Source organism: Spermophilus citellus (assembly GCF_964194105.1).
Source record: "Spermophilus citellus genome assembly, chromosome: X".
NCBI classification, from domain to species: domain Eukaryota; kingdom Metazoa; phylum Chordata; class Mammalia; order Rodentia; family Sciuridae; genus Spermophilus; species Spermophilus citellus.
The window spans coordinates 25434833-25457902 of record NC_138190.1 but is presented as its reverse complement, the minus strand read 5'-3'; the positions used below and the strand labels follow the sequence as shown (position 1 = coordinate 25457902).

The 23070-nt window shown below is 39.2% G+C and overlaps 1 protein-coding gene across 9 annotated transcripts in view; it reads left to right on the top strand.

Annotated features, from left to right (window-relative positions):
* The window catches only part of DMD (dystrophin), a gene marked incomplete at its 3' end in the record, with an annotated part of 2539585 nt that overhangs the window by 2378057 nt on the left and 138458 nt on the right, over nucleotides 1–23070 (top strand). For 6 of the 9 annotated variants that reach the window (XM_081277777.1, XM_081277778.1, XM_081277780.1 and 3 more), the window contains one exon: nucleotides 22854–22915. In XM_081277777.1, coding sequence (XP_081133903.1) covers nucleotides 22854–22915 — 62 coding nt within the window. Of the gene's footprint in view, nucleotides 1–16735; nucleotides 16891–22853; nucleotides 22916–23070 lie in introns of those variants that run through there. The other 3 variants (XM_081277784.1, XM_081277781.1, XM_081277782.1) reach the window with 2 other exon arrangements.

The window sequence follows — 23070 nt, the reverse complement described above, 5'->3', positions numbered from 1 at the left end:
TTGAGTCTGTTAGAAAGAGGAGTTCTCAGGGAATGAGGGTGTAACTTAATAGAGCATGTGCTTAGCATGTGTGAGGCCTTGGGCTTGATCCCCCCAGCACCAGAGGATAAAGGAGAAAGATGAGTTTTTATTATAAGATGAAATTTGAAAGCATATTTAAATAAGACATTAGTCTCACATTTAGCCTCAAGTAATCAATCATAAAAACAAAGGAGGGAAGAGACCTCTATTAATATCAGATTATATTTTAAAAACCTTGGATTTCTAGAAATCCAAAAATTCAGTATGAACAAAAAGTATGATGTGACATACAAAACTAAATGCTATAGCATTAATAGTGCCAAAGCAGGGGATATAAGCACCCCCACTGACTCAGTTCTGAATATTATAGTTGTTTATTATTACTGTTATTGATACTAGGATAGAAAGCAGGGGTGTTTTACTATTGAACTATATTCCCAAACCTTTTTTTATTTTGAGATAGGGTCTTATTAAGTTGCCCAGGCTGTACTTGAACTTGCAGATCCTCCTGCTATAGCTCCCTGAGTCACTGGGATTACAGGAGCACACCAACACCGCGGGTCTGAATATCACATTTTAAATGAATCTTCTTTCTCAAAGCACACTAAAATAGACAAGTGTCTGTAGGCCATATTATATGGGAAAAATAGAAAGAAACATAAGTATTTAGATTTAGCATTGTAATTAGGAAAGTATAATAGAGGAACCCAAATATTATTAAGTTACAAGAGTTTTTAAGTTATGCTTTGATTGGGTTTTTGTTGTTGTTTTTGGTGTTGTTGGTTTGTTCCTTGTTTTAGTTATTTTTATTTTATTGTTTTACATGGAAAATGGATTCAGCCTACTACGTGGAAATCACAGGAATGCAAACTTTTGGGTTTTGTTGTTGTTGTTTGTGGTCTGGGGATTGAACCCAGGGCCTTAATACATGGAAGTCAAGCACTGTACCAACTGAGCTATATCCCCATCCCAGGAAAGCGAATGTTAAAGAAAATTTTGTAATTGGGTCTTCTGAAAAGTAGAATTGATTGCCTTGAAAAGCAAGAGGCTCCCTGTACAGTAGATCGTCAAGGCTAAAATGACTCTCACCCCTACAGGCAATTTCTGTTTTAGATGAGAGGATGTAATTCATTAACCTTTAAGGTCATTTCTGAATCTTATGTTTTGCTATTAATCAGAAAGGAACTGACAGCATGACCTGAATCTGTCCAATATTTATATAAATATATTTGTATAAATATCCTGTAATGCACCTCATTTTCTGTCCAAATTGTATAGATTTTTTTAAATGTTAAGATTGATTTTAGGGCAAATGCTTTAAAAGTGTTTAATGTCAACTTTATTAAAGAATAATTTACATACAATAAACTGCATCCATGTGTACAATTCACTTATTATTATTATTATTATTATTATTACTATTATTATTATTATTTTGTGGGGGGGGGGCTGGGGATTAAACCTAGGGCCTTATGCATGCAAGGCAAGCACTCTACCAACTGAGCTATTTCCGCAGCCCTACTCACTGATTTTTGACACATGTATACTTGGGAAACCACTACTATAATCAAAAGTATTAAATAAATAAATAAATAAATAAATAAAATAATTCTTAAAAAGCATAGCACATTCTCAGATCCCCCCCCATGCCTCTTTGTGCTCCTTTGCAGGCCATTTTACCCTTTATCCTGGATCCCAGACAACATTGCCACTGATCTGTTTTCTGTCATTATATGTTATTTTTTACTTTTTAGAATTTTCTATAAATGGAATTATACAAAATTTTTGTGTGCATCTGGTCTCTTACTCTCAGAATAATATTTTTCAAATAGCAATAGTTTGAGGATCAATATTTTGTTTCTTTTTAATTGTAGGGTACTCTCTGTTCCTTGGACATACTACATTTCATGTATGCGTTCCTCTGTTGGTGGACATTTGGGCTTTTCCAGTTTGAGGATATTATTAATAAAGCTGCTAAAAATTGTATTCTTGTTCTTCTATCTAACCTTTAAAAAATCTTGCTTTGGGCTGGGGTTGAGGCTCAGTGGTAGAGTACTTGCCTCGCACGGTGAGGTACTGGGTTTGATCCTCAGCACCACATAAGAATAAATAAATAAAGATATTGTGCCCATCTACAACTAAAAATATATTTTTTTAAATCTTGCAGGCTGGGGCTGTAGCTCAGTGGTAGAGCACTTGCCTAGCATGTGTGAGGCACTGGGTTCAATCCTCAGCACCACATAAAAATAAATGAGTAAAATAAAGGCATTCTGACCATCTACAACTACAAAAACTAAAATTTTAAAAATCTTTCGTTGTAAAGTGTGGTGGCACACACCTATAATCCAATGACTCTGGAGGCTGAGGCAGGGGAATGGCAAGTTTAAGGCCAGCCTGGGCAAATCAGTGAGAACCTGTCTCAAAATAAATAATACAAAGGGCCAGGGATTTAGCTCAGTGGTAGAGTGCCCCCTGGGTTCATTCTCCAGTACTGAAAAAATACTCTTGATTTTGAGAACCACACTACAAAAATAACTTCCCAGGTTATATGTGAATTTGTTCATTTCATTCAAGTGTTATCTAAATTAACAAGCAGTTAGAAGATGAATACCAAGTATCAACTAACTAGATTTCAACTGAGTTCTATATGAAAGTTCTAGTTTCTCACACTTTTTCTTGGGAATAAATGTATATCAGCTACATTTTGCTGCATAACAAACGACCTCACAAATTATTGGCCTAACACTGGGCTCAACAAACATTTTCTTTATTTCTTTTTGGTACTGGGGATTGAACAACCCAGGGCAGGGCACTGTGCCACTGAACTAAGTCCCTTGCCCTTTATATATATATATTTATTTATTTATTTTATATATATATATATATATATATATATATATATATATATAAAGAAATATATATATATATAAAGAAATATATATATATATATATATATATAAAGAAATATATATATATATATATATATATATATATATATTTCTTTTTTTTTAAATTTTGAGACAGTGTCTTGCTAAATTGCTGAGGTGGGCCTCAAACCTATGATCCTCCTACCTCAGCCTCCCAAGTTGCTGGGATTATAGGTGTGTGTCACTACACCTGGCTTCAACATTTTCTTTTTCTTTTTCTTTTTCTTTTTTTTTGGTACAAGGGACTGAACTCAGGGGCACTGGACCACTAAGCTACATCCCCAGCCCTATTTTGTATTTAATTTAGAGATAGGATCTCACTGAAATGCCTAGAACCTCGCCGTTGCTGAGGCTGGCTTTGAACTCGTGATCCTCCTGCCTCAGACTCCCAAACCGCTGCAATTACAGGCCCTGCTCAACAAACATTTTCTATAAAAGTCCAGAGCATAAATGTTTTAGGCTTTTGGGGCCTCATATGGTCTCTGCTGTATATGCTTTTTCAGATGTATGTTTGTTTATTTATTTGTTTGTTTGTTTATTTATGTGGTGCTGGAGATTGAACCCAGTGCCTCACATGTGCTAGGCAAGTGCTCTACCACTGAGCTACAACCTCAGCCCTCAGATTTTTTTTAACAGATCTTTGCAAATGTAAAAATCAAGCTAAGAGTGATCACACATACCTATAATCATAGTGACCTGGGAGTCTGAGACTGGAGAATCATAAGTTCAAGGCCAGCCTGGGCAATTTCATGAGACCCTATCACAAAAATACTTTTATACTGGAATACAACTAAGTGGTAAAGTGCCCTGGGTTCAATCCCTGCTACTACAAAACATATGTGCACATAAAATTAAGAAAACAAAAATACAGAAATCATACTTAACTGGCAGTTTGTACAAAAACAGTCCATGGACCAGACTTTGCCCATAAGCCAGTTTGTAGACCATGAACATTATAGCCATTACTTAGCACAGTGTCTGATGGGAGGATTGGGTCATTTCTCTGGCTTGGACCAGTTGTACTATTCTTTGCTTTTGCTTATGCTTGCTCATGCATCTGTGGTCAGCTTGCAACTGGATGAACTTTTGTGGCCTGACTGGCATGTATGATGGTTGACAAGCAAGCTATCATCTAGGTACAGATACAACTATGTCTGTGTGGCTCATCATTCAATGTACTAATACAGGCCTTGTCATGTGGGGACTTAGGTTTCTGCTTGTGTCATGTTTGGTGTTGTCCATTGACTGAACCAAGTCATCTCATAGGCCATCCCAGATACAAGGCGTAGGAAAAGACTACTGTTTGATAGAAGGAGATAACAGTCACATGAAGGAGCTAGCTGTCAGGAAAGGGGTAGAATTTTGGCCATTCCATAATATATCACAAAGCATTGGAGAAAAGAATCTGAATTGAGGTATAATGGGGTATGCTGTTAAAATTCTTTCCTCAGGAGTAATCATGCTGAGCTAACCAGTTGGTTTGTAATTTCAAGGCCAGTGGTAGAAATAGTGTATTCATATGTTGATGATTTTATTTTATTTATTTATTTATTAAAATTTTTGGTACTGGGGATTAACCTCAGGGACAGTCGACCACTGAGCCACATCCCCAGCCCTATTTTGTATTTTATTTAGAGACAGGGTCTCACTGAGTTGCTTAGTGCCTTGCTGTTGCTGAGACTAGCTTTGACTAGTGATTCTCCTGCCTCAGCCTCCTGAGCCTCTGTGGTTACAGGCGTGTGCCACCACACCTGGTTAGTCTGATGATTTTAAAATGTAAGAAATACTGATTCTAAAATGTAATTAATTAACTGCTTATTACTACAGGGAGTTTGACAAATGTTTGATTAAATATTGAAGAAAAAGATCATGACTTCCTTTTTGGTTGCTCTCATAGGTGGACACTCTTTTGAGAAGAGTTTTATCCCTAAAGCTGTTATTTTTACTCTTAATGTACTTAATATCTAAAACTATCTAAAATGGTCCTACAATTATATGAGAATACATTTTTTCCAGGCATAATCATTTTCAATCTTCACAAACACTTTTTTATATATTACCAAACACTTAATAGGTTGAATTTATAGATAGTAAGTAGAATGAGGACCATCCAGCCTTAAAATGTCATCATTCTGTCAGGTACATGCTTGCCATTTGTTGGCTTAGACCTGGGCATGCTTGCAAGGGCTGCAAATTCCGTTTCACCGCAGGGTGAGAGCAGAAGGATTATTTCTCAGTTTCTGTTTTGACGTACATTGCTCAGACAGGCAACATGCAGTTGTATAGTAGTGTGAGCTACTTGTTACTCCCCTTGACAATACTTTTAGCAGCAATGTTTTTTTTTCTTCTTCAATGTGACAGTATTACCATACCATTTGGAAGAAAAAGAAAGGGCTGATTCCTAGTATACTCCCAGTCACCCAAACAACTGGCTAAGTAGACAACCCTAAGAGCATATTCTCATCCCTTGCAGCAGCATCCCACCTGGATATAACTTCAGACTTGATGAACGCCTTCCCTACCTGCTCCCAACCTTTTTGTCTTCCTGAGTTTTTTTGTAATGTTCCAGCTCTGACCACAGAGTAGGATTGCAAATGGACTACCATCAACTTGTTTCTAAACCCTAGTCTGGAAAGATTTTATTATGAGTAATTAATTGTCTAGTAGGTACATAGTTCATCCATTCCTTTATGCTGTAGACTCAGTAGCTTTCATATGTGCTTGACTAATTGACTGTAAAAATTATATTTGGTGCCAGGCATGGTGGTGCATTCCTGTATTCTCAGAGGTTCAGGAGGCTAAGGCAGGAGGATTGCTCATTCAAGGCCAGCCTCAACCACTTAGTGAGATCCTCAGAAACTCTGCAATATCCTGTCTCAAAATAAAAACAAAAAAGGGCTAGGGATGTAGCTCAGTGGTAAAGCACCCCTGGGTTCAATCCCCAGTATCTCCAAAAAGAAAAAAAAATTTTGTTTTTTGTATATCATCACCAGCGCACACAAATATGACACACATGTATCTACATCTGTATATTTTTTTCTTTTTTTTAATTCTAATCAGTTACACATGACGGTAGAAAGTTCTTCAATTCATTGTACATAAATGGAGCAGAATTTTTCACTTCTCTGGTTGTACATGAGACAGACATCATTTTTTTTTTAAAGAGAGAATGAGAGAGAGTGAGAGAGAGAATTTTAATATTTATTTTTTAGTATTTGGTGGACACAACATTTTTGTTTGTATGTGGTGCTGAGGATCGAACCCGGGCCGCACGCATGCCAGGCGAGCGCGCTACCGCTTGAGCCACATCCCCAGCCCGAGACAGACATCATTACCCTGGGTACATGTATAGATTAATATATATGTATATATATTCATATATATGTGTATATATTCATATATATATATTTATATATATATGTATATATACTCATATATATTCACATATATATTAGTTGTAGATGAACAGCATGCCCTTATTATATTATTTATTTTTATGTGGTGCTGAGGATTAAACCCAGTGCCTCACATGTGCTAGGCAAGCGCTCTGCCGCAGAGCTGCAGCCCCAACTTGTATATGTCTTCATTTGTTTGTATGATTGAAAGAAAAGTTTCACAAAATATTGCTTACTCTTACTATCTAATATACTCTCATATTTTCTATTCAATTCTGTTTCCTAAGAAACCATACTGGTACCAGGCTCAGTGATAAACATGCCTATAATCCCCACAACTCGAGAGTCTGAGGCAGGAAGATCACAAGTTTGAGGTCAGCTTCAGCAACTTAGCCAGACGCTGTCTCAAAATACAAAATAAAAATGAAAAAGGAATGGGAATGTAGCTCAGTGTTAAAGCATCCCTGGGTTCAATTTTTAGTACCACCAAGGTACAGGCAGTACCAATTTCTTCTTCTCTGCCCATTATATGAGAAGACGCTTCCAATTCTCTGTTGGCCAGCCTGGAAGGCATGGGAGTAGGTCAAGCCATGAGGACTCAGATTCCCACACTAAGGTGTTAATGATATCAAATAGTACTGTTTCCTGCCAACTAGCTTTTCTAAGATATAGTGTTCAATATTGCCTGATACTTTTTTGAGTTCCTAAAAAGCATAAACTGATGTCATTACTCAGCAGTACTTAAACATAGAAAGTCTGTCTTGTAAATTATTAATATGAGAGATTAGCTCACAGAGTCAATTTAAGAAACATGCTTCAGCTCTTCATATGCTAACAAAAATACACATGAACCCTGGTGATCTAAGCCTAGTTAATTCTTTTTATCTTTTCTCTGTTCTCCCCCAACCCCCATACTCCCAGTACTGGGGACTGAACCCAGGGGCACTCTACCACTGAGCCACATCCTCAGCCCTTTTTATGTTGAGATAGCATCAGGCTAAATTGCTGGGGCTGGCCTCAAACTTGTAATCCTCCTGCCTCAGCCTCCCAAATCACTAGAATTACAGACCTATGCTACCATACTTGGCAACCCACTTAGTTCTGAATTGAAATTCACATTCACTGATTCCATGGTTTCAAACTGATCTCCTAGCTAGGCATGATGGTGCACACCTGTAATCCTAGTGGCTCTGGAGGCTGAGGCAGGAGGATTGTGAGTTCAAAACCAGCCTCAACAACTAGTGAGACCCTGTCTCTAAATAAAATCCAAAAAAGGCCTGGGGATATGACTAAGTAGTTAAGTACCTCTGGGTTCAATTCCCTGTATCAAAACAAAACAAAACAAAACTGATTACCTTTCCCTTTTTGCTTCACTTTTTTTTTTCTTTTTTCTCTATTTATGTACTTATTGTAATCTGTCTGGTATTGTGTTTGGTCATATATGAAGCTGTATCCCTACAACAGACAAGGCCCTTGGATCCACCTAGTACCACCTAGTAGAGGAACCTGATATATATTTCCACAGCCCCCCAATTTTTACTAACTATAAAGAAAAATGAGAAGAGTTTTTTGTTGCTGGTTTTTTTTTTTTTTTTTTTTTTTTTTTTTGTGGTACTAGGGATTGATCCCAGGGCCTTATGCATGCAAGGCAAGTACTCTACCATCTGAGCTCTACCTCCAGCCCAAATAAGAAGAGTTTTAATGATCTACAAAGACATATGCAAAATCCATAAATACATCATTTAAAGAAATTAACATAGGGGAATATTTAATAGGGAAACTTAGTCTGGGGGTAGCACATGAAAACATTTCTTGAATATTGTGGATAAATCCAATTTTATTGTAGCCACATTTCCTTTTCATCTTCAAAACATGCCTTGACAAAAATAAGCCAGAGTGGGAGTACGAGATTCAGTCCTTAGTGTATCATTAATTGGTGAAATTGGTTTTTACCTCCATTTTCCCTTTCATGGATGCCTGTCTTTGTGTGAAATTCCTACCACATGCTGGCTGTTTAAGGCCTGCCACCAGGAGGCCTTCTCCTTCTAGGGGATCTTTCTCTTGGACTGTCCCCTACTAAATCAGTATTCACTAGCTCTCTCACAGTGTCCTGCTCTCTAAAAATATGGGTACACATTTTAACAAGTATGAATAATATTCATGTTTTAACTTCAGATTCAAAGAATAATAGAAATGGTGTGAAGTTTATTTATATATATCTTAGCTTTGATGGTGCTGGATTTTCTTTGTGCCATATACTGGGGTTTTTTTTGGGGGGGAGGGGCGGGGACCAGGGATTGAACCCAGGGGGTACTTAACCACTGAGCCACATCCCTAGTCCTTTTTTAGATTGTATTAGAGACAGGGTCCTGCTGAGTTGCTTAGGGCCTCGCTAAGTTTCTGAGGCTTGGGTTTGAACTTGCAATCCTCCTGCCTCAGCTTCCAGAGTCACTGGGATTATAGGTATGCACCACTACACCTGGCCTTCATGCCATATTTTTAGCAGAATTCCCAAACATCTTGGGTTTTCTTCTTCTAAGGAATCAGACTTGCCTGACAGGCTATTTTGCATTAACACAGTATTCCCCAGCCTTCAAATCCCATTCAGAGTCTTTATGGCCCTGTGCAGTACCATCTGTATACAAAACCTCCCAAGGAGTAAGTGACTCACATTTAAAGGGTTAAGTGACTAGCTTCTAAGGGACAAAATTGGTCTGGACACTGCCCTTCTACTTTAATACTTCTGCTGTTTTATACAGCTATGATGCTGAAGATTAAGAAAGCTGCTTTTGATAGAACATGAGTCTTCTAGATATTCATCTCAAAGGAGGAAAAACTGGTGTGTCTTCATCTGTAGCATTTGAATATCACAATTTTCCTTATCTGTTTCAATTTAGGATGACTTCCTTCTTCCCTTAATTGACTAGTAATTCCTTTGTTTACTTTTTTCCAAATCTTGAGAACCAAGTCATAAGTATTAATAATGGTTAGATTAGCATTTAACGTTATTTTATGAAATTCAAGTATTTCAGAGAGGGATAATTTAGGAAGGCATGTACGTAGAACTTTGCATTTTAATTAAAACGACTCAAAATGAAATGAACCTCTGACAGTAACAGATGACTACTTCTAAAAGCTGCATTACTATTTGATATATGTTCAGTATTTTCTTTTAGATAATAAGTCCTATGACTTGTTTCAAGAAAAGTGACAGGACTAAAACAATTAAAAAAGACAGAGCTGTTCTTTTTTAATCATATGCTCATAAATAAAACTGGGTTGTGAATTATTTCCTAAGAAGCAATTGACAAAGTATAAGTAAATCACTCTAAGAACTAAAACTGTCTCAATTTTTTGAACGTTCAAACCAAACCTCTATCCTTACCCAAAGATGAATTTCCTTTGACAAATAAATATTTACAAAGTATGAAATATAGACTTTGTGCATTTCCTAAGGCCAAAGCACACTGTTTAAACTAAAAATTAATATTTTTTCTCACCTCAAGTACACCAAAATAAGAACATAACTTATAAGTAATTCTCCCTTGTAGTGGACTGTCCATTAATCATTCTTTAGATAATATTGGCATTGTGAGTATTCAGAAAGAAAAACTGTAATTTCTGGATTGATCAGAAAATCCGAGAGCATTTATAGATTTGAAGAAAACAATAAAGTCTAGTAAAATAGAATTTTCTGTACCCCATTTGAAGTCCAGAAAGAAGAATTTTTTGACAGCCTTCCATTTTTCAATGAATATTCTTCTTGATTGAGTGGATCAAAGGGTTAATGTACTTGTGATTTGAGAAAAGACTGTGACTTCCCCTATTTTTTCTCCTAAAGTGTGGATGTGTGGGAGGAAGGTAGAAAGAGGCCCCAGAATGAATTCACTAATTGGGGTTTTCACCTGCTGTGAGTCTAATAGAATATAAAGCCTTATTTGTAGCTGAAGAGGAAGAGAGATTATGCAGAGTGTCAGAATTTCTGCCTAGTTTTGAAATTCCTGTTATTTGGCACAATCGCTTTGGGAAAGGCAGACAAATAGTTACAGTTCTGAGCTGTTGTTAAGGTGGACCAGAAATGCTGCAGCCAGATACACTTGGACCACCTTAAACCAGTTATTCAGTTATTCTTTTTTAGCAGCAGAAGGTGGTGTGGTTGCTTCGTATACACAGGGTAGTGTCATGGCTGGCAGGCTAATAGGCTTGCTGAATTCTTTCCCACAAAGCAACTCTAGGCCTGTGAGGTTAATGAAGTGTGGCTTTATTTTAGTGAAGATGCTAAACTTCACATCTTTTTAGATGTTCAGCTTGATATAGGTGGCTCTGTGAAGCTTTGAGAAATCTTATTAAAAGAAAACTGCATGAGATTGAAGCAGAGTTCGACTTTATCTGGAACCTATCTGGTGAAATCTCTGGTTTAGATGGCAGCTGGCTCAGAGAACTTTCCTCACTCAGTCTGGCTTACCCTGCCTCCCTGCAGAGGAAGGGCCTGGAAAAATAGGCTTTTGTGTGGGTGTAAAGTGCTCTGTGTCTGAATGTAGAGGCCTCCTTTGCTGGTGAATGTGAACTGGCTAGAGTTCATATCATAGCCAAAAGATGTTGGTTTTGGATTGATCTAGAGGGATTGTTATACACATTTTAATTGGTATGCCATGCTATTTGCCCTAACTGGCATCGATTCACCATTATTGTAAGCATTTGTTAGATGTCTGAATCACTGTTTATGGTTAGTACTTGTACTATGCAAAGAGAAACATGGAGTTCTTCTGTGTTTAAAGAATACCCAAATGTTGACATTTTACTCTAAAATATGTATTATGCATCTTTAAGCAACACCTATACTCTGAGTGACTTTTTTTATAAAATGAGGCCAGTTGTACTTGAGATTGGTTAGTGAACAAAAAGGAATTCAAATAGGAATTTTTGGAGCTAGAGGAAAGCTGAACTCTAGGAGTTGGTGAAGTCCCTCAGGGGCCATCCCATAAAGTGCTCAGAGCAAACCATTCATTGTCATTTTCCTTTCTTATTCTGCTCATTGTTTTATAATGTAAAATAATTGTAGCATTGAACTAACATTGAAACCACAAGCTGTCTAGAAAGGAAAAAGATGTGGAAAGTAGGAGCAGCCTTGTTTCTTACCTTGACCCTTACACCCTCCACAAGATGGGCTCATCCAAACCAAAGACCCCTACAACACTGACATTTTGTAACCATAGCTCCAATCCAGATGTCTTCCCTCTATACTCCAGACTACCTCCTGGATACTTTCACTTTTACATCATCTTCAACTCATTGTGTTCAAAACTGAAATCTTTTCTCCCATAACCTTCTTCTGCCCTGTTTTTCTAAAATTCCCATCATGGTAAATGCTACTCATCCAATCTTGGGAGTCACCCTTAGCACAGTGGTCCTCAAACTTGGCTGCATATTAGAATCACCTGAAGAGACTTAAGAATCCCAGTGCCTGCTGGGTACAGTGGCACACACCTGAAATCCCAAGGATTTGGGGGCCAAGCTAGGATTCCTTTCCCTCCACTCACACATTTAGTCAGTTAAGACTTCTCTAGCTAGGTGAGATGGCGCATGCCTATAATCCTAGTGGCTCAGGAGGCTGAGGCAGGAGGACCACAAATTCATAAGCCAGCCTTGTAATCAAGTCTGAGCAACAGTTAGGCCCTAAGCAACTCAGTGAGACCCTGCCTCTAAATAAAATACAAAATAGGGCTGGGGATGTGGCTCAGTGGCCAAATGCCCTGAGTTTAATCCCTGGTACTCCCCCCCAACAACTCTTCTATTATCTACCTTATTTTATCATTTCTCCACCCTTTTTGCCACTTTCATAGTTTACATTCTCTCTCTCTCTCTCTCTCTCTCTCTCTCTCTCTCTCTCTCTCTCTCTCTCTCTCTCTCCCTCGATACTGGGGATTGAACTCAGTGGTACTTGACCACTGAGCCACACCTCCATCCCTATTTTGTATTTTTATTTAGAGACAGGGTTTCACTCAGTGGTACTCAACCACTGGACCACTGAGCCACATCCCCCGCCCTATTTTGTATTTTATTTAGAGACAGAGTCTCACTAAGTTGCTTAGTGCCTCACTTTTGCTGAGGCTGGCTTTGAACTCACGATTCTCCTGTCTCAGCCTCCCGAGCTGCTGGGATTACAAGCATTTGCCACCATGCCTGGCTCTCTAACCCCTATCTTGACATTCTCTCCCAAAGAACAAGCAGACCTTTGAGTCTCTTGGAAAGAACAGGACTCTACCTTCACAATTGCTACCATTTGTAATTTTAACTTCCTTTTACCCCAATAGGCCAGAAGCTCCTTATGGGCCTACAGGGAAACCTTCTTTTAAGTATTTGTCCAAAGAGTGAGTCTAGTCTGCTTTTCATCTCCAAGGAGCAAAGCTGACTTCATCATCTAGCAGTAGTCTCTATTCAGCATCTAGTCTATTGCCCCAGAATGTGGTTTTAGCTGGATGTGCCTTGGTTTGATTCATTGTCCTGGGAGAAACAGATGGTACATTCAAAAAGGCACTGAAAAGAGAGTATAATGAAAAGGCTCTTTTCAAAGGTCTGGGTAGGGTAGGGGCAAGAACAAGGAATGGTAAATACTAGCCCAAAAGGGCACAGGGAAGGAATGGTTTGAGGCTCCTACAAAATGCTATTGCTGCTAGAAGGACTGCCCAACAAAACCTGTAGCTGTGGGTCAAAGAATGCAGCTACTGCTAGGCCAGAGACCAGCAGGAGGGAACCTGGGGAATAAATACCCAGCCATCACTCTCCTTCTGCCCTTTCATCTTCTTCTATAGGCCTTTCATCATTGCCTCCCATTGATTGAAAGCAAAAGGAAATCAAAGGGCAAGAGAGCCCAATTGATGCCCTCTACAGAGGTCTAACCTTCTAGGGCTCCAGAATGGAGAAGGACAGAGAATAGAGATGGAGGGAAGAATGAGGGAATCCAGCACAGTCCCTTAGGTCAGAGAAGTTCTGATTTTTCTAAGATATCCACAAAGTTTAAGTGATTCAGATTGGAGTTTTGGTTAGAGGAAAATTTACTGGGTCACCTTCTTTGACCTCATTCCATCTCATTCCTTCTTTACCCCTATTTCTTTTTTTTTCTTTTCTTTTTTTTTAAAGAGAGAGTGAGAGAGAGGGGGACAGAGAGAGAGAGAGAGAAAATTTTAATATTTATTTATTTTTTCTTAGTTCTTGGCGGACACAACATCTTTGTTGGTATGTGGTGTTGAGGATGAACCCGGGCCGCACACACGCCAGGCGAGCGCACTACCGCTTGAGCCACATCCCCAGCCCCTTTACCCCTATTTCTAACAAATTTATTCTCCTGTGTCATCATCAGTGAGATTGCTTATGAGCATTCTAGAGAAAACAGATTTTCCCACAGTAAACGAAGCCGTATCTCTCCATACCAAAGTAGCTAAGACCATGATCCTCAGATCCAGACTCTCTAGTTTCAATCCTTGCACCACCATATTCTAGTTGTGACGTTGGGGACTAGTAGCTCATGGTAGATTCTGGTGTCAGGGTTTCAACTTAAGTTTGTTCTGGTGGCAGAAGTCCAGGCTCTTTTTGTGTCTGTGGTTCACATCAAAACAGCAATAATAAACTGGGCATGGTGGCTTATGTCTGTAAATCCCAGCAGTTTAGGAGACTGAGACAGGAGGATTGAAAGTTCTAGACCAGCCTCAGCAATTTAGTAAGACCCTAAGCAACTTAGTGTCTCAAAATAAAAAATAAAAAGGGCTGATATGTGGCTCAGTGGTTAAGTGCCCATGGGTTAGGTCTCTGGTACCCCCAAAAAGAAAAAAAACAGTAATAGCACTGGGGTTATAGCTCAGTGGTAGAGCACTTGCCTAACATGTATGAGGCACTGGGTTTGATTCTCAGCACTGTATATAAATGAATAAATAAAATAAAGGTTCATTGACAACTAAAATTTTTTCTAAAAAAACAGTAATAATCATAATCATAATCATTATGGGGGTTGGGGCTATAGCTTAATGGTAGAGCACATGCTTAGCATACAGGAGGCCCTAGATTCAATCTCTAGCACCACCACCAATAATAATAACAATAATACACAGCTACTATAAATAATATATTATCATATATGGCATCACTATATAATTTATATATAAAATGAAGATATATCAATTCTGCTTTTTTTCTAAATATCTTTCCCTAATAAGCAAAATTCGTAATCTGACTGAAATTGACAACAAAATAGTCAGTCTGATATCCATGTCATTTCCTAATAATACTTTCAGTATTTATTTTCTAAAATAACATCAAGATTTGGGAACAAGCCTTCAAGTGCCTATAACTACAGTCTAAAAAAGAACTTAAAGATGTATTTTTGAGGATTGCCATCTGTCAAATTTAAAAAAAAACCTGAATAGTGATTTCTTGTTTTTCATTCTCCCCCCCCCCCACAAATCGTTCTTAGTAGTTTTCTAATTGGACGCTGAAAAAAATAGACTTCCGCATTTATATTTTAGAGAAGCATATCAGAATTCCTGAATCTTTTTTCTTTTCCTCTGTGTTGGGACTGAACACTGGGCCTTGAGTTAGGCAAGTGCTCTTCCACTCAGTTGTACCCCCAACCCAGAACCCCAGACTCTTTAGCAGGTAATTTACAAGTGTAAAGGCGCCACCAACAAAGCAACAATAAAAACAGGAAGAGAATGACAACCTGTCTTACCACACAGGTTTTACAAATCCTTAGCCAATTGATTTCTAATATTACAAACGTCCACACTGAGAGATTTGGGTCTTTTCACTGAAATAAAGATAAACAATATTTGTGTTGTCCCACATTGACATAGAGATTACTGTCACTGATCAACTGCAAAGGTCACTTACTTCCTCATCACAGGACATTAATCGCTCTCCCTCAAAGATAAGGGCAGACCTAGAATTTGCTTTTAGACAGAATGACAACTTCACCTAAAATGAATCCTAGTGTGCCCCCCTCAGACCATAATAGCATCTGTCTCTACAACTCATAGGCTCAAAATTGCTAAAGGACAACACTAACAAGCCTCAATTTATGAGGTGGTATACCAGAAGTGCCATATACCTACATGCACACGTCTTTAATGATAATGTTTACATTTTTTTTCTGGTTTGTCAAAGGTAATTAAGAAAACTGGCATCCCCTTTTAATTTTGTTCACTACTTTATTTTTGCCTCTCTGCATGCTGTAGCATATGGTAATAGAAATTGATATCTCCAGGTCCTTTCAGCTTGAACAATCTAGGAGAAAAAAATGGTGATGGTGGGGGGAGAATATTTAAAAAGAAACGGGAATGTGTTTAAACTGTAGATCGAAGTGGAATGAATCAACTAGGAGAGTGAAAAGCAGAGGTTTGAAAGAAGATAAAAAGGAAAAGCAGGCCCACAAAATAAATGGATGAAGAGGGACAATGAAAAAACTAAAGGAATTTATCATAAGATACTCTACCGACTCTAAGATATTATGTGGAGGTTGTGGAAAATTCTTGTGCTAATGAAGGCTTTCTTCTTTTTTGGAATATTTCCAGGCTCAAAATAATCTTGTGTAGTTAACTAGTTTCATCATATTGCAGACCCTATGATGAGACATATTTGAAAGGTCCAGGCCCTGTAACTTTTGGAATAAAATGTTCCACTGGAAAAAAGAGCTCCTTTTAGATATTTCTGAAAGAATACTGAAAGCACCATTGGCAATGGTGTCATAATTAGAGAGAGAGCCTACACCAGTGCTTCTCAAGCTTTAGTGTGCTTAAGAGTTTCTGATTCTGTAGGTCTGGGCTGGGGCCCCGGGAATTTTCATTTCTAAGAAGTTTTCAGGTGATTCTGATACTTCTGGTCCCAAGACTACATTTTAAGAACCACTGCTATATCACAAAAACAAATGCAAATGCTTGTTAAGAATCTCGTTTGATCCAGCCTGAGCCTAACCTGAATTTACTGCCCCACCACTTTAATCTTCAATTGAGGGGGAAGTGTGTGTGGGGGGGTTGTGCATGTGATTTTTCTTTCATTTTCTAAAAAGAAAACTCCAAGCCTACACACTAATTATTTGCGATGAGGTCATTTGCACCTAGGTCATTTATTTAGGCAACAAGTAGTCTTGCTAGAGGTTTTAAGGGGTGCTAGCAAGCAGTGTGTGGCTTCCAGATTCCTGGGTCTACCTTAAAACCCCATCCCCTTCCTCTTTTTCCTTTTCTTTCTTTCTTTTTCTTTTTCCTTTCTGTTGTGCAAGCTCCAACTGCCTAGTCCCGGGGAGTCCCAGTTCCCAGGTCTAGGTGGGGGCGGAGCCCAGCACGGCCCCGCCCCGTCTGCCCGCAGCGCCCCCTCCCCGGCCGGCCCGCCTGCCCGCCCGCCCGCCAGCGCCGGCTCCTCCGCAGTGCTTTCGGCTGCGAGCCTGGGCGGCGGCGGCGCTCGACTTTCGGGCAGCCCGGCGGCTCTGGAAAGCTCACTCCTCTGCTTGCGCCCGCCCCCGACCGCGGAGCCCTTGCAGCCATGAGGGAACAGCTCAAAGGGTAAGTGGATCGCAGCCCACGACCACCTCTGATCGCGCCGCAATCCTTGCACTTGTGGCACGAACAGAGGGCTAGCCGGGGAAGCCAAAACTTGGACAGGCGCGGTGACTGGACCCCGGGCGTCCGGGCGTCGAGGAACCTCTCCCGCGGGTCTTGGTGGCGCCGCTGCAGGTGCGCCCCCGGGGTTTTTCCCCTGGCGCCCAGCTCTCGGGAAGCCTCTTCCCCGGTCTTGGGACGGGCTCATACAGAAAAAGCTGATTTCTTGCCGTGCCCAGAGCGGACAGTATGTTCTTCGCGCAGGGATTGGGGCCGGGAGCTTTTTTGCCTCTTTCCGGGCTGCCAGTGTGGACGTGAGCCAGACAGGCTGTTCCTAAATCGTCTCTGGACCTCGCAGAAGGAAGGGGCGCGTGCGGCTCTACCTTCCATTGCACTGCAAGTGCCAAAAGGTCAACTTTCTGCCTGATTTCTTCTGAGGATTCCAACTGAAATTTCCCTCGCTACGTTTTCTGCCGTGCTTATTGCATGCCTCAAGACTTGGAGAAATCAGGAAAGAAAAACCAATTAAAACCTAGAAGTCAAGGACTTGGCGGAGAGAAGATCCAGGGTTTCGGGTGGTTGGTTAGACTTCTTTTGCCCTCTGGGGTTGGGTGTGGAGTCATTTCTGGGGTGCTCCTCTCTCACGTTTCTCCAGGTGCCTGTGTTCATCTTTAAGCAAAGTTTGGCATTCCCAGTCCGATTTCAGCAATGAAAAGGGCTGGACACTTTGCTTATCTCAGTTAAATTTGAAGTTAACTTTGAAACTGAATTTGAAGGGGTTTAGTTACCTGAGGGAGGCATAGTATTAATTATAAAATGCTTTAAACACCATGAAAAAAAATCCATCCGCTTTAAGTGGCAAGCCGAGTCTTGAAGTGAAAAATCTATATTCTTCCGTGGCCAATAAGCTCTTCTTGGTCCCTCTGGTTCATTATACCTATCATCTCTTCTTGTCGTCTCCCCCTGCCCCCCATCACGCTTTCTTTTTCTGCCTAGATTTTGTAATTTCCTTGTTCCACAGCACCTCTTTGGAGAAGACAGTTGTTCCCAGAGAAGTGAGAGGAGCTAATGAAACAACACGCTTATATGAAAGGTCTCCGACCCTTGATCACCGTGGAATTGGTTTCAGTCATCATTGTTTGATCTTGGATTGGACACGACCCTGAAGTGAAATTGCTTTGGCCAAAGTTGAGGGTGGGTGGGAGGCAAACCTTGAAAAGTAACAGCTGGAACAGCCACTGAGGCAATCATCTTTGCCCTGGATTGAGCCAAACAGAATAAAAATGTTAAATATCTAGGGAACATGAAATAGGAAGTAGAATAGGATTTGTGATGCTTAGATTGACACCCATCCTTCTAAGCCCCTTCCCCACAGTAGCAGAAACTTTTAAGTATATTCTCCCATCCCCACCCTGCCAATATTCCAGCAGCGCAAGCCAAGTTCAACAATTCAGCATACAGATGCCAAGGTTCCTCTAGAAAAAGAGTCTGATCCCCAGATTAAAGGGAAATCATTTGTGTGTGTGGATCAATGGGCTCCAGATTATATATGAAGCCAAACTAATCCTCTGCAAATCACAAGAGAACTCTACCTTTTCATATCACAGCATAGTGATTAGTTTCCTCCCTGGGAAGTAGTGGAAAGATATATATTTTTTAAAGGCAACTGTTCAGAATATTTTCAGTACCAAATAACAGTGGTGGCAGAAGAAATCTTATTTTAATTAGGCAACTGCCATTTCCCCAGTGAGAGCAGTAGATATTTGTTACTTTTTATAAGTGTTTAATGTTTGTTTTTAAGAAACTAAAAATGCTCTTCCAATAAGTCTGATTATTCCAGCACTGACAGCAGGAACAGCTCTGAGGTGGTTATAATAACCTTGCACACTACTTGAAACTAAAGAAGGTGAGAGAAAATTTAAATTGTATGGTAGGAAATTAGGTCAGCCCTGTGCTCAGTAGAATAATGCTTTAATTTCTTATTATTGACAAGTAGGTGTTGCTGGGGTCTTTTGTCATAGCCAATTATTTTATATTTTAATTTGCATTAGGTTCCTATCATAGCCTCAGATAAAATGAAAAAAAGAGAGGTAATTGTGTTTTGTACAAATAAAAAAAAAATAGTGTGTGTGGGGGGGAATCTTAGCATGAAGACTGCTCAGAGAGGTATATCTGATGCCACGCTTTGGGACCAGCAGGGCCAAAATGAGTAGAATTTTGTAAAGATTTGAAGAGTGTTTTAAGGATTATTTATGAAGGCAATCTCTGTGTTAATGTACATACAGATTTGTGATCTATATTGAACATCATTGTTCTCTGGAAGGCTGAACAAAGATGTACCCATTAATGTATGAATAGGTTTCAGATTTTCCTTTTTGATTGGACGTGGTATTTGCAGAGTGTATTTCTAAAGTGGAAAGTGGAGTGCAGGGCATATTTTTTCTATATTGCCTGCAAGTTCCAGATAAATGTGAGCTGTCTGTCATGGAGTTATTGAGAATTCTCTTGTTTTTTTTTTTTTTTTTGTGGCTCTGATCTTTTTTTTTTAATTTATTGTTGGTTCAAAACATTACAAAGTTCTTAATATATCATATTTCACAATTTGATTAATTCTCTTGTTTTTGAAGACAGGCACAGAGTAAGAAATACAGCTGTAAAACCGTATTGATCACAGGCAAAAAAAAAAAATCAGTTTGTTCTAAGAGGTAGAATATAGATATGAGTTACATAGATTTGTGTTTATCATTTCATGGGATCCATATCCATCTTTCCTGTCTATTTGAGGGTGTTAAATATGTCCCAGTAGGACCTTGTGTTCACCACAGGTAGAAAACACCCACATAGAGTAAAGTGAATATTTGGTTTATCATGTAGTTGCTCAAAAATTTGAAGTCCTTTCAGCTGTGCTGCCAAGCATTTTTAGCATTAACTGATTAAAAGATTATTTTTCTAGTTTTGAGGATTAGTCACACCCTTTCTTCTTTTCTTCTTTTTGCTTGTGCTCACTTCTTTCTCTTAGTACTGGTTTGCAGATGAAGTGAAACTAAGACTGCAAAGGTGAAATCTAAATCTGTTTTTCTGGTTACTTTGCATTGCTTAAAAATAAAGGGTGTGTGTGTTGGAGGAGAGGAAGGTTAAAAAAATTTTAAAAAAGGTTGGTTTTTGGAATTATTTAAGGAGTTCACTTATCCGTGTTATTCGTGTTTTCTAAAATCAAAATCACAGGTAATTTGTAGAATAGTACCTATCAAGGACTATGGTTGCCACACACAAATAAGGGATGGGATATGGAGCTGACAATTTCTTATGTCTTCCAGCAAAGTAAATTTCAGTTTTGTTAAGGACTTGTGGATTCAAAAAATAATTTCTAAAACCTTTTTCATAATTTTTAACCTGCAAAATAAATTCATTTGAAAGGTGGTAATGTAGGTATATTGTCATGAGAATTTTTCTCACAGATGGGGGTACTGCATGAAGCTCTCATTAACTCTCTCTCTGTGATTCTCTTGTAAATTTTATGCACGTTTCTCATTTGGTACAAGTTGCATTTGGTACAAGTCAATTTCTTTGCCATGCTCCTCCGATTTGAAGTATATTCTAGCTGGTGACTTTTCAGGGTGGTTCTCTGTCTCTGGTCAGGTTTATCAGCTTAGGCAAATGGTTTTTTTTCAGATCCATTGAAGATGCTACAGTCCCTCAAATATCCTAGAAATAGGATATTGTTTCATTATGCACTGTGCCAAACAAGGGCCTGCACATGTAGGCACAGGTGTGTTTCCCTTCTTCCCTCCCTGGTGCTCATATTTGGATGACCTTTGGAAATGGGGAAGACTTGAGTACAGGGTGGTTTCAATAAAAGGTAGCCTTTACTTGCTGTGCACCTGTGTACAAAATTGGTACCCCATCACTCTGCAAGCTAAAAAATGCCGAAGAACAAGCAACACTTTTCCCATGAAGCTGCAAGCTGCGGTCTCTTTGTGCTGTGCATGTAAAGTACCAGTCCTGCCTGCCCCTCTCCTAATCGGAAACCGGCTTGGTCATGGGGTTTCCTAATACTCTCTAAGGCATGGACTGCATCTCCTGCTCTTCTTACTCCTAAGACTTCCATGTCACTCTGTTACATTCCCTCAACTGATAAGCCCCTGTTAACATTCCTCAACTGTACATTTTCTCTGTGGAAAAATAAAACAGAAATGAACATATTTATTTAGAAGAGAGCGAGACAGCGCTTCCCAAGTGAACATTTTCTTTTCTTTTTTTGGTACCAGGGATTGAACTCAGGGGTACTTGGCCACTGAGCCACATCCCCACCCCTATTTTTTGTATTTTATTTAGAGACAGGGTCTCACTGAGTTCTTAGCCTCATTCTTTTGCTGAGGCTGGCTTTGAACTTGTGATCCTCCTGCCTCAGCCTGGGATTACATGAGGGAGCTGGATCACAAGTGAACATTTTCTTGCAAATTGGTTTCACTAGTCCTCCGCTCTGCAGTGAATGGTAAATATCATAGGGATGGCCTTTGAAGTGGTACAGTTTGGTTAATTTCCATATGTCATTGTTCAATTTATGATAATTTTATGAAACTCCTTTATGTTTTCTACTTTTCATTTTTTAAAACAAAGGTATTACCAGTGAGTGTTATGTTTTGCTGTCTAGGAAGGGTGACTGGCTTACTGCAGTTGGATTCACATCTGTATTGTAATCAACTAATACAAGGTTTGCTTTTAATGGACAGTAATTTGAAGGCCGCATAATAACAAAAACAACCACATATTGAGCACCAAAATGTGACAGTCAATTTCCTATATCACGTAGTAGTTCTTTAACTCTCTCTGGTGAGTAGCCTTGCCTCAAATTTCACAACCAGTTGGGCGCAAAGCCCTAAAATCCAAACCTGTGCTGAGTCCCTGTGATATTGCTCCCTCTCCAAATTCTTCTTTTTGTGTGAGGCCTCTATACTTTCTGGTGCCCTTGAAGTACCCCAATTAAAGTAATTTCTCCTTTCCCTATCCTCCCCCTAAAAGATTATGAATAGGCTCTGCATACTGAAAAATTGTTCAAAACTGCATTTTGTGTTATCATAGCCCATCATGTAATCCCTGAAACTGGAAATATGATGCTATGGTGATTTATGTAGATGGGCCAAAGTAAGGAAAAGTATATGTAGTTATCTCTCTTGGGTTTATTCATGTAATTGAATGAGGAACAAAGGTGTTTTGTTCCTTTTATGGAAGGAGCTGATAGCAGGCAACCACACTCCCGAGAAATGGAGAACTATGAATGCTTCATTCAGGCCAAAGTAAATATAGGAAGAGGTGAAGTGGTGTAGAGAGTACTGAGTTAAGAAGACATTCTAAAAGTAATGGGAAGAAGGAAGGTATGATATATTAGTCGGGCGCTGGCCATACCTTAAGCTGAAATGGAATACAAGTGTCACAGATATGAGATCTGGATACGGAGAGGGAAGAGTAATGGAGAAGGGTCCCAGTGGTGAAAGGGAGTGAGAAGTGAAGTGATTTATAGCCATGGAACTAATGTCCAGTATCTCTCGTGACAGAGTTGAATAGCAATCAATTGTCAGTGTCCTTTCTGTATATTCCACATTGAATGGGTGAAGAAATTCTCATCTTTGATTATTGATTACATAACAAGGTCCATTTATTATAACAGAAATGCAGTTGATTTGTGGGTGCAAAAAAAGAAACAAATTCTGGAACCAAATAATGTTCATATACCTTTTCCCTTTAAAAAAAATGACGACAGGCCTTTCTGTTTGCAAGATAAACAGTCTTCACTACTCTATGAAAGTCCTTGGAAGTAAAGATGCCAAATGATTCAAAAGTAAACATCTTGTTCCCTGCCACTCTCCCCCATTTTTCCTACTGCCCATCATAAATTCTAAAGTGATTCTTTTTATTTTGTGTTTTAGCCACGAGACCCAAACAACATGCTGGGACCATCCCAAAATGACAGAGCTCTACCAGTCTTTAGGTAAGGATATGACTATGTTTCCTCCAGGTTAAATGACAGATGACTTTCAGTATAGTTTGTAGTGTCAAATCATTTGTTGTATAAATATGTCACTAGGTATTTTCAAGGGTAAAAATCGTAGCATCTTTCTATTGATAATTGACAGTTAGCTTTCT